Here is an 11,426-nt window from a genome sequence, read left to right on the forward strand (position 1 = left end):
AACCTAAAAGAAAAGAGGAGAGGAGAAAAAATAAAGAAAGCGAGAGAGGACATACAATATAATATGTTATATATATATATATATATATATATATATATATATATATATATATATATATATATATATATATATATATATATATATATATATATATATTTATTGCAGAATATAATTATGAATCTCAAACTATTTGTTTATAAAAATAACTTTTGTATATTTAAATTCCTACATTATTTTTATATTTTACTAATTTTAAAATAAATAAATAAAGAGATGAACGCCTAGTGCTGAATTAGGATATTTTTTATGTACATTGGAAGAAACCTTGAGTTCGTTTAATTTCGGAACAAATAGTTTGAAATGTTTATACATGAATAAAAAAATATAAAAAAATTAATTGTAAATATATCTGATAAATTTATATCCATGTCTAAATTTATAATTGGTTATAATTATAATTATAATTATATATATATATATATATATATATATATATATATATATATATATATATATATATATAACTCTTTTTCTTATACTAATGGTTTTATAATAGTTAAAATATTTTGAAATGAATTTCATTCCATATCAATTATAGGAACGGTCATCCAAATCTATATAAACAGTAGCAGTGACACGTGAAAATGAAAACGTTAAAAATCGTGAAATTTGTGCTGTGAAGCATCGTAGAAATTTCTCAATATTTCTTTGTTCTATAGGGTAACTATACTATACCATACTGTTACCATTGTCGTTAACTTTTCTTCCAATTTCAACGGTTACTTGAAAAGCTAACTCTAAACATTTGCTCGCAACAAAAACAAACATACAAACACAGTACAGAATGAAAAACCAGGTTTCAATCACCATGAAGCATTTAGCTGTGTTTTCCTTCGATCAAAAGAACCTTCGAGGAAGGTTCCTACTACAAGTAAAACGTTAGGAAGTTTCGGATATAGTTGTCACTCTACAAAGTTCATTCACGTTGTATATATAAGAGCATCTTAACGTAGCCAATGGCATGCACTGCAAAGTTGAGACGTGAATTCACAACAGAAGAAGCTCTTAAGGGGAGTGAATTGAGAGAGAAGAAGAGATGAAGATGGAGATCGAGGAAGTTGGCAACTGCGAAGCACAACCACTTCCCCTGCTGTCACTCAACCACGTGTCCCTCTTGTGCAGATCGGTGTGGGAGTCTATGAGGTTTTATGAGGATGTTTTGGGCTTTGTTCCCATCAAACGCCCTTCTTCTTTCAATTTCACTGGAGCCTGGTTAGCTTCAACATTCATTGTCATCACAATCTCTTCATTCCATACCCAATATCTTGTTAATTACAAAGGATGTTCATGTGCTACATCATTGTTTTTGTAGGTTTTACAATTATGGTATTGGAATACACTTGATTGAAAATCCTCACGTTGATGAATTTGATACCTGTGTCAATGAATTTAGGCCTATCAATCCCAAGGACAACCATATCTCATTCCAGGTAACAAGGCTTCTAATAAGACAGCCTTTGAGCAGTTTATAAGAAGATCAGTTTACTTCATTATGAAAAGAGCCTATGACTTATCACCTATTTTAGTAACTTTTAACTTGTTCTGATATATATTTTAGTTTAATCACTAAATTCTAGAGTGATAAAAAATCATTATTGATATAATCTAGAATAGGTAATATATATTTTTTGTTAAGAAGTGGATTTAAGTTTTTATTTTTTGTTGATACGAGATCTTCAACACATTTATTCAAGTTGAGGTATATACATCTTGAACGTAAAACTAAATATTAATGGATGATATGATAGTGGTTACATAATGAATGACACGATGAGTTCAACAAATAACAAATTTTATTAGGATAGATTCTAACTTATGACTCTGATATCATTTTCAGAAGTGAACTTTAAACCTAAGTCAATAGTTGAAAATGTAAGGTGAAATTTACATCCTATTATATACTATAAAATCTTAGGACATGCAACAATTTATTATAAACTTATTATATACGCAAGTTTCATTAATATGATAATCTGGAGAGATTATTACTCTATTTATTTTAGTTTATGTGATAAGAATTTGTTGAAACAATGTTGTTTCCATGGTAATACAAGTTAATTAAGTATAGTTTGAGTAGAAGTAATGAAATGTTGACATGGAATGTTTTTTGATTTTGGGCAGTGTACTGATGTTGAACTTGTTAAGAAGAGGTTAGAAGAGAGGGGGATGAGGTATGTGACAGCTGTGGTGGAGGAAGGAGGAGCCAAGGTGGACCAAGTGTTCTTCCATGACCCTGATGGCTACATGATTGAGCTCTGCAACTGTGAGAATATCCCAATCATTCCCATTTCTTCATGCTCTCTCAAGCCTCGTGGCCACAGCTTCAAGAAGACAGCCCCTTACAAGTGTGGATTCATGGAGAATGTGATGATGGAAAGCTTGAGCACCGACATGATCAATTTCTCCTTCTAAAACAAATAAGTGAAGAAGAACCTTATCTTGTTTCTTTTTCTTTGTAAGATAAAAAAAAAAGGGGTTTGCTAGGTTGGGAGATATTAAGATAAGTCTGTCATTAATCTATGCTAAAACCTGTCTAGAAGTCTTCATTTGTAAGAGAATATGGTGGACCAAAGTAAATCTGTACTGCTATATTGTATCATGTTTTTGTTTGAAATAATAATAATAATAATAAGAAGAAGAAGAATAAATTGTGAGTGATTTGTCTTTATCTTTTGATTCTTTTCCACAGGAGGCGTTGTGTGATGAAATTTTCAGCCTACCAATGTTGTGCTGCCTCCACAAAAGAGCACAGAACAGAGCTGGCAATGGCCCGGGGTTAACAAATGGATGGTTCAAATTCAATGCAAAAAAGTGGAAAGAGCTTATTCATGAAATAACAGTTTTCTCCTAATAAAACCAATGTATATCATAAATAGAGTTGGTTGATGTGTAGATTCATGAAAACACAAACACAATTTTTTTTGTCCCGCAATTGTGGTCATGTGTTGTGGTCTTGTCAGAATGACTATCCCACCAAAAATAAAAGCTAGAATAATCACTACAAGCCGAAGTCACACATTTATCTATTTTTGTCTCGTAATGTGGTCATACATTTGTTCTGAACTCTTTACATTTCTTGAAGGAGACTCCTATTTAAAATGTTCAGTATCTTTCAACCTATATTTTTCATATGCAAGAATTTAGCAACTAAATCTCTAGCCACATACTTAAAAACAGTCATGTTATATCATGCTACCTAATCAAAGCCATGGTATAACACAAACAAAAAACAAATCTGTTATGAATCACTCTTGATACAATACACAATAAGTCTTTGATTTCAATCAATCCCATTTCATATGTACATTTTTTATACCATAACCAATATTTGCTTTAAAAATTGTCCCTGTTCTACACTAGTGTTTCATGCATTTGTACGCATCCCATGGTAGCACACACTAAACAAAAGCAATCCAGAACAATTCACTTTATTCTCTATGAAAAACCAAAAAAAAAAAAAAGACATACAAGATGGGAAATTCCCAACTTTTAAAACAGTATTAGCTAAAATGTCAGGCTAATTTGACAGAGCTTCCGAAACATGTGATGGTGTAAAGCAATAATAGAGGTGACAAGCTGTAAGCAAATCCTGAGGCCCCTTTTATTTCTGTTTGGGAAATTTATTCCAGGAAGGAAAATTACCATTTTGATTAGTGTCTCTTGTGGTTCTAATCGTGGACTGTAAACAGTGTCAAAAGTGCCTTTTTTTTTCTGCGCAACTACTCATACAAAGATGTTAAAACCTGTTTGATGAATGGTCCATTTATTAATAGTATAGAAATCGACGAATCTATTGAAATCCAGCACCCCTGAAACGCAAAAAAGTTGGTCGCAGAACAAAACTTGGCAATATTATGTGTGTCTTTAAGGGGAAGTTGGGAGATAAGAGATAAGGAAGTAGATTGATTAAAAAGTGTTGTTTTTTCTAAATCCAGTTAAACTCTAAAAAAGCAAAAGTGTGTATGAGAATTTGTGTAGAGTAGATGAAGAAGTTAAAGTAAGAGTGAGGAGGGAAATGGAAATGGAAGGGACAGGTAGAGAAGAAGAGGGAAGATTCGTGGGTTTGGTTGTTGTGGCTGAAAAGGAAGGAGGAGTTAGGCAGAGGGTAGGAAGGGAGAAAGAAACAAGAAACATGGGAAGGATGTGGGTCCCATGTCAGATAATTAATTGGTGGGTGAGAATGAATCGTGAGTTGCTGTCAAACCTGCATTGGCTTTCAACTTGTGGCTACGAAGTAATGTTTGAGGGCAACAGAGTTGACAAACACTCATTTATTGTGTCTTAGCAAAGTTCTGGAATCAAACCTCAAGGTCCCCCCACTCCTTCAAAATCCTTTCTTTTATCCCACACTCTAATCATAGTCCTTCCCCATCATCATCATCATCATCATCATCGTCGTCATCAACCACCACCTCCACCCTCTTTCACAAACAACATAACATTCACTCGAAAACAAAACTATCATACCCACATGGATTTGGTGAACACCTGTCTTCTTCTCTTTCTATGCTCATACTATAATATATATTATAGATATACACACATAGATACATATGCTGTGTTTTGTGTCTCACTTTAACTTTCTTTGTGTTTGTTGGTTGCCTGAAGCAATGAAAGTGGGAGAATCTAGCTATGCGAACGCTTTGTGATGCTTGTGAGAGTGCGGCGGCTATAGTTTTCTGCGCCGCTGACGAGGCTGCACTTTGTCGTGCCTGCGATGAGAAGGTGGGTTTTTTTTTTCTGTCAATATTTTCAGGATCTTCTTTGTGATATGTTGTGCTCATGCTCATTATCGATATTGATCTGTGTTTTGTGGTTGTGTTTTGGTGTTTCGTTTAGATCACTGACTTGAATGTTATGATCTGGTGTTAATTGAAAAGTATGACACGGTGACTATATGGTAATTTAAGAATATTGAAATCATGGGAGAAACTTGGAGAAGTAGTTCATGTATGTATGGGGTAACGAATTGAAGGGCTTGAAGGTTGACCCTCTTATGCTTGGATCCGATTTGATCTTGTTGCGGTGTTGTGTGAATTGAAAATGGGAGTTTGTGTTTTACTTTTGTTTGGTGTTGGTTTTTGTGGTGAACACCTTTGAAGCAAAGGGTATAGAAGATTAATGTTTTGGAGGTGACAGGTTCACATGTGCAATAAGCTAGCGAGTAGACATGTGAGAGTTGGTCTTGCAAGTCCAAGTGATGTGCCACGGTGTGACATATGTGAGAATGCACCTGGTAGGTAGTTTCTTCTTTCTATCCTTATGGTGTTCCTATGATGCTTATTGTTTATATGTGTTTACCCTTTCAATCTGGATGTAGCTTTCTTCTATTGTGAGACAGATGGAAGTTCCCTTTGTTTGCAGTGTGATATGATAGTTCATGTTGGAGGTAAAAGAACGCATGGAAGATATCTTCTGTTCAGGCAGAGAGTTGAGGTTAGTCACTGAACTCACCTTCATTTGTTTATTCACTAAACCCACACAATTTTGTGTTGAGATTGTAAGTGTTGCCTATTTTGATCTCTAGCTTTACACAAAATGCTATTCATTTTAGTCCTTAATGTTGGTGAAGAAAAACTAAAGTGAACAATGTTTTACAAAAGTTAAGGATTAAAGTGGGTTTTACTCATTTGTTATCTTGATGCTTTTGGTTTTCCTTAAAAGGTGTAATAATGTCTCCTTGTTGCACAGTTTCCAGGAGACAAATCTAGTCATGCTGAAAATCCAGGTTCACAGGCATTAGAACCTGGTGAGAGTAAAAGAGGACAAAATCCACTTCCCAAGCTAAGAATGGGAGAGAAGCAGCAGAATCATGTGATGCCTCTGCTTCCAACACCAGGATCTGATGCTGATGGGCATACCAAGATGGAAACTAAAATGATTGATTTGAACATGAAGCCTAATAATAGATTACATGAACAAGCATCAAATAATCAGGTTAGAGTGCATGGGAAGTAGCTTTTGTTTTCCTGGTTACAAATTTCTTTTCAAGTAAAGCTGTGTTTCACATAAATCAGATAGTGCAAATACTTGCAGCTAAAATTTTTAACCCTTTTAGTGCAAACCCATCTCATTTAAATTGTAATTAGTGGTATTAAATCTATTCCTCGTGCTTTAAATGTAGTAAACTTGTTCAAACAGTTTTGATTGGGATATGGAACTAATTTGAAGTGTAATGTAATGTGATTTTCAAATTAATTTATCTTGTGTGATCAATTTCTGGCTTTATTTGAAGGAACATTTTAGAATTTGAATTTTCTGTTGGGTTTTTCTATGTTGTTCCTTTCTTTTGTCTTCAAAATATATTGATTGACACTGATTATTGATTGACACTGATTTTGATGTTTTAAAGTACTTACATCAGTGTATTATTAATGTTCAACTGAAGACAGCACCAAAACCGATTTTATGGTTCCCTGCATGTAATTCCCTCTTCACAGCTATAATCTGAATAGATTATAACAATGCAAGGCCAATATTGTTTGGTACTTATAATTATGAGTTTGAAAATTCTTCACATGCCAAACCAAAAGAATGTAATTTATTCTGAACTTTTACATATTGCTTCCTTCTGAAGCAGGTATTCGATAAACTGTCACAAGACTTATACCAAGTGTGGTTGAAGAGTTGATCTGAAGTAAAACTTCTGCTAATCAAATCCTGTGCAATGATTATAATTCTCACGAATGATTTCTTTCTTTCTTTCTTTGCAGCCATAAATGGTGCAACTAGGCAATGCAGTTCTTGCAGGATCCTACACCAAAAATCTAGCACTGGCAAAAGCTTCTCATGCATGCTAATCACAAGGATGACAAAGATATTCTGTTAACATCCTATTCTGGCAAATGAGGCACACAAATCTTTTGAGGAGTTTACTCGTCTATGTAGGAACTTAATTTGGTAGTTCAACACAACATATCTGTATTGCAAAGCATTGTTGATTGTATATCTATGATCGCTTCCAATGAATTGCGTGTTGCTGAATTTTGGTTTTGGGTTTCGGTTTGTATGCTACTACGTTCCCCCCACAAAATTCAACGGGGAAGATTTTTTCTTTTTTTCCAAATAAAATGAGACATATAATTATAAATCATAGAGGTGTTAGCAAATTGGATAGAATCCGTGAAGAGGAAAAAAAAAAGCTCATTTGATCTTGTTTTTAAACTTATAATCCAATTGATATGATCATCAACTTTGGATCCAATTTTAAACAGTTTTGATTATTTTTTGGTTTGTAATTTGATTCTTTTTGTTTTATACTATTAAAAGGGTTTGACCATGTGATTGATTCTTGAAATTAAGAGTGAATAATTTTTTTGGCCATGAACTTTTTTATAATCCATTATTTCCTTTGAGATTATTTGATTCAGATTTGGTTAATAGGTTTTTGCATTAACTCGATTTTATTATGAGGGTAAGTTGTTGGAATACAAACAAGTTTGCCTTTTTTTTTCTTTTGAAGTGTCTCTGAAATATTATGATGGACAATAAGTTTAATACTTTAAAATATATTTATTTTTTTTAAATATACTAACATCAAAATCGACAAATAATTTTAAATCTAATTTTGTGGTTATATTTTCTATATATGGGTTATCGATACAGAGATATTGTGATTCTATATGATTATATGACATTAGTTTTATACATATAAGTTATTTGACATTGTTTTTACCCCAAAAACTTTAAAACAACAGTGTTATAGACCTTTATTTTTATATAGTGTTTAACTTTATCTATTCTATTCAAGACTTTGACTTACATTTAGATTATTTCCAACATGTTTTTATCAAGTTAATTACTCAAGGATTTTCCACCTATTATCTTTTTACACCACATTTGATTGTTATCAAAGATAAGAGACTTATTTTCTTATCCCTAGGTGAAGTTTCGACAAATTTACTGTGTAAAGTAAATTATGTGTGACAAACTTTCCAAAATAGGTGATAGTTCAAAGAGCTCCTTAACTTTATTGGAGGATTATCATTTGCATCAAAGTCTTATGTCATGGTTGATGTCATTCACATCTTCAACACTCACCTTTTGTTTATTTTTTACTTTTCTTGATAAAAGAAAACATCATTACATCAACCTACAAAGTTAGAGATAATAAACAGGTCATCAAATATATGTTGATTAAATTTTCTTAAATGAGAAAAAAAAAAAGTTGTTGGAATTCACAAATTTCACTTTAATGATATCATATATTAGTTCTAATTTGTGACATGGTGATTTTATTTTCAATTATAAAACATAAAGTGATAGTGGGTAATATTCAATTCCTGAAAAAGAGCGACATTTGTGATAGATGAGAAATTAAAAACTGTTTTTTTTTATATATATAAAATTGCATAGTCCTTAAGCCGAGTCAAGAAAATCAATACTCCATTTATTTAGTGGCTTTTTGTTGGAGAGCATTTTACGCGCGTGCTATGATTCCAACATTTCTAAAATCTTTCTCTACAGATTAGATATCTTTATTCATTTTGTGATGACATGTGATTGTGGTACTTTATTCAAAAATTCACTTAAACTGATTAAAATAAGTCAACGTTTATTTATATATATATATATATATATATATATATATATATATATATATATATATATATATATATATATATATATATATATATATATATATATATATATATATATATATATATATATATATATATCGTTGAAAATAGTTCAAGTGTGAGTCAAAATTTTACATTGGATAGAAAAGACAAAGTTAAACACTATATAAAAATAAAGATCCATAACATTATTATCTTAAGATTTTGAAGTAAAAGCGATATCAAATGTCTTATATGTGTAAGATCAATATCATATATATATCGACCATAATCTCTCGATGACTATAACCAAAACATATTATAAAATATATTATGATAAGTGGATTCCAAACTCAATATCCAAATCTAAATATAATTGATTTCTTGTACTTAGTTTTAATATAAGAACTCGTTATTCCGATAGACATATTAAAAATACGGAAAATAAACATGTTAAAAATATGGTTTCCAAAATTTAATTTTCATCGGAGTCAGTTGGATTTATCGTTTAAGAAAATACAGAAAAACTAGGTTATGCTTTATTTTCTGTTGAGTTTTACATTTAGATGAGTTATAAGAGAGAATAACGTAATAAACTATTTTTAAAGACAGTTCTTTAATGGTGATATGAAATAGGAGGTTTACTCTTGTGTAGTTTCTAAATTTGGCATAGTCAAAATGATTATATTCATAGTATAAAATTGTTTTATACAAGAATATGTTGTAGTCTTTTCTAAATGCAAATCATTGTTATGCTTTCTAAGAAATTATTATAAAAAAGAGCAAACTTATGATAATTTTTAATTACATAACCGTTTATAACTATTTTACGTTATTAGTGTAAGGCATTATTTATTTATTTAACTACTTACTGTTTTATATAATCATAAACTATGACCTCTTAGAAAAATTCTAGAAATAGACATTTCAATATTGTGTAATGAAAAACATATTTAATTATATTTTAATCAATATACAAATCATTAATATGATTTTCAGGAAAATCATCGTAAAATTATCCAACCTATCATTATAATTTGTAATTTAATAGTAAACAAAAAACTTTACTCATGAATACATAAACACTTTTTTTAATTAAAACTTAAAATAATTAAAGATAATCAAAATTCATGTCAAATAATTAAGATATATATTTATCAATAAAATATCTAATTATAAAACAATAATACTTTTGTAATAATAATAATTTATAATTTTTATGTTAACAACATTTGACACATAATTTTAATTTGTACTCACACGATATCAATAATATATTTATAATATTTTAAAAAAATTATTATATATTTTTTAATATTCAAATATCTAATATTGTATCTTATTGTTTTTAAAATAAACATATCAATGTATAAATATATATTATATCTTATAGTATAAAATACATGTATAATATTAGAAACCATCCTTAAGTTTAAAATAAATAGATATGTGACTTGCGTTGCCTGCTAGTTAGATGTGATATGGAGTATGACTAATAGATCATCTTCCCCCTCCACAAAATAAAAAACATTAGTTCATAGTTAAAAAGGTTTATGTTCGATGGTATAATAATCTTACTTTATATAACGGAGATTTATAAGAAATAAATATTTTAAAATTTAAATTAATTATAAAAAAAAATCATAATCAATAGCTATTCTAAAACATACAAATATATTTTAGATTTATAATATATTGTTTAGGTATAGTATATACAATAACCAAAGCATAAATTGTCGAAGAGTTTGGTGTCCGTACATGTACGTAAGCATGCGCGTGGGGATGGTCGAAAAGAATTTGTAGCCATGAAAGTCTTTTTCTGTCTATCATTCATGCATAGTAAAGTGCTTGATTATTCAAAACCATAGCTGGAAACCTTCATTATTTCCTGTGATCCATTGCTGTGTTTTTTTATTAACTTGAATTAATGTGACTAGGTGATGAGTATGGGAACATAGTAATAATGAGATCCGATTCAATTTCTTATACTTTTAATAAAAAAAATTTTTGATAAGACTCTTTATGGATCTTCTACTTTTACCTATTTAAACCCACTTAGATTTCTAATCACTGAGAAAAATATTGAATTGCTAGGAAGTGAATGATTTTTAGGGAAAGAGGAGGGATCGGTGAATATCCGACATATTCTATTCACTAGTTTGTTATGGCAATGACACTCTTTGATGAATAGTTTGGTGGTTTTATACAAATTTTCGATAAGCTTTCCATGAAGATTCATATATATATATATATATATATATATATATATATATATATAGTGTCAAAACCATATAACTTACCATTCATGTGATAAGTTATAATGATGGATGATGGTGAGATGGTGACAAGAGAAAAAATGTGGATGCTTGGTCGTTGTGGATCAGGTGTTTGGAAAGCATTGGTGAGTAAAATTTGAAGATTTGCAAGCAGGGACAAAGCTTCTTGCTCAACCATTCATCTCAACTACGAAGTTAATGGACAAATCAGGGAAGGACAGACCCATTTTGTAGAATATATCGTAATCGTTGTATGAATTGCATTGGATCATTAAATTGTTGTAATTTCAAATGTTCGTGAATGAAGAGGTTAAAGTGATATAATCGCGAATAAGTTTTTTTGTTATATAACAAAAGGAAGAAAAAGATTACTAATTATTACAATTAAAATGAAGTAAAAAAAACATATATAACTTCACAAAATAGTTATTAGAATTAAAATGTAGTGATAAAAAAAAAACAAAAATAATTTGAATAAACACGTAGTGTTAGAAAAAAGCACAAAATGTATAATAATTCTAATTAAAAAAGA

At 30.2% G+C, this 11,426-nt stretch overlaps 2 protein-coding genes across 6 annotated transcripts; both read left to right on the plus strand.

The window, feature by feature from the left end:
• The first annotated feature begins 1,002 nt into the window (after positions 1–1,002).
• On the plus strand, positions 1,003–2,728 carry LOC114173110 (glyoxylase I 4-like). Its single transcript, XM_028057334.2, has 3 exons — positions 1,003–1,272; positions 1,373–1,490; positions 2,182–2,728. The coding sequence occupies exons 1-3, from the start codon at positions 1,097–1,099 to the stop codon at positions 2,470–2,472; spliced, it is 585 nt and encodes a 194-aa protein (XP_027913135.1). The 5' UTR covers positions 1,003–1,096; the 3' UTR covers positions 2,473–2,728.
• A 1,582-nt stretch (positions 2,729–4,310) lies between these two features.
• Positions 4,311–7,044, plus strand: LOC114167132 (B-box zinc finger protein 18-like). 5 transcript variants are annotated; one of them, XM_028052118.2, is made up of 6 exons: positions 4,311–4,540; positions 4,669–4,785; positions 5,200–5,296; positions 5,381–5,496; positions 5,752–5,997; positions 6,774–7,044. In XM_028052118.2, the coding sequence occupies exons 2-6, from the start codon at positions 4,693–4,695 to the stop codon at positions 6,777–6,779; spliced, it is 558 nt and encodes a 185-aa protein (XP_027907919.1). In that variant the 5' UTR covers positions 4,311–4,540; positions 4,669–4,692; the 3' UTR covers positions 6,780–7,044. The 5 variants fall into 5 exon arrangements, with proteins under 5 accessions (XP_027907919.1, XP_085526281.1, XP_085526279.1 ...); XM_085670155.1 differs by having other exon boundaries at positions 5,402–5,496; XM_085670153.1 differs by lacking the exon at positions 6,774–7,044 and having other exon boundaries at positions 5,752–6,033.
• The last annotated feature ends 4,382 nt before the right edge of the window (positions 7,045–11,426 follow it).

Source organism: Vigna unguiculata, chromosome 2, assembly GCF_037176805.1.
Source record: "Vigna unguiculata cultivar grain cowpea cultivar isolate G323 ecotype 2 chromosome 2, ASM3717680v1, whole genome shotgun sequence".
Taxonomy (NCBI): Eukaryota; Viridiplantae; Streptophyta; class Magnoliopsida; order Fabales; family Fabaceae; genus Vigna; species Vigna unguiculata.

Bases quoted from the DNA above. Each gene is read 5' to 3' on its own strand.
- LOC114173110 (XM_028057334.2), top strand. From the start codon at position 1,097: ATGAAGATGGAGATCGAGGAAGTTGGCAACTGCGAAGCACAACCACTT. The intron at 1,273-1,372 runs GTTAGCTTCAAC...TTGTTTTTGTAG, and splicing joins TTCAATTTCACTGGAGCCTG to GTTTTACAATTATGGTATTG. The intron at 1,491-2,181 runs GTAACAAGGCTT...GATTTTGGGCAG, and splicing joins ACAACCATATCTCATTCCAG to TGTACTGATGTTGAACTTGT.
- LOC114167132 (XM_085670153.1), top strand. From the start codon at position 4,693: ATGCGAACGCTTTGTGATGCTTGTGAGAGTGCGGCGGCTATAGTTTTC. The intron at 5,297-5,380 runs GTAGGTAGTTTC...ATCTGGATGTAG, and splicing joins CATATGTGAGAATGCACCTG to CTTTCTTCTATTGTGAGACA. The intron at 5,497-5,751 runs GTTAGTCACTGA...CTTGTTGCACAG, and splicing joins TGTTCAGGCAGAGAGTTGAG to TTTCCAGGAGACAAATCTAG.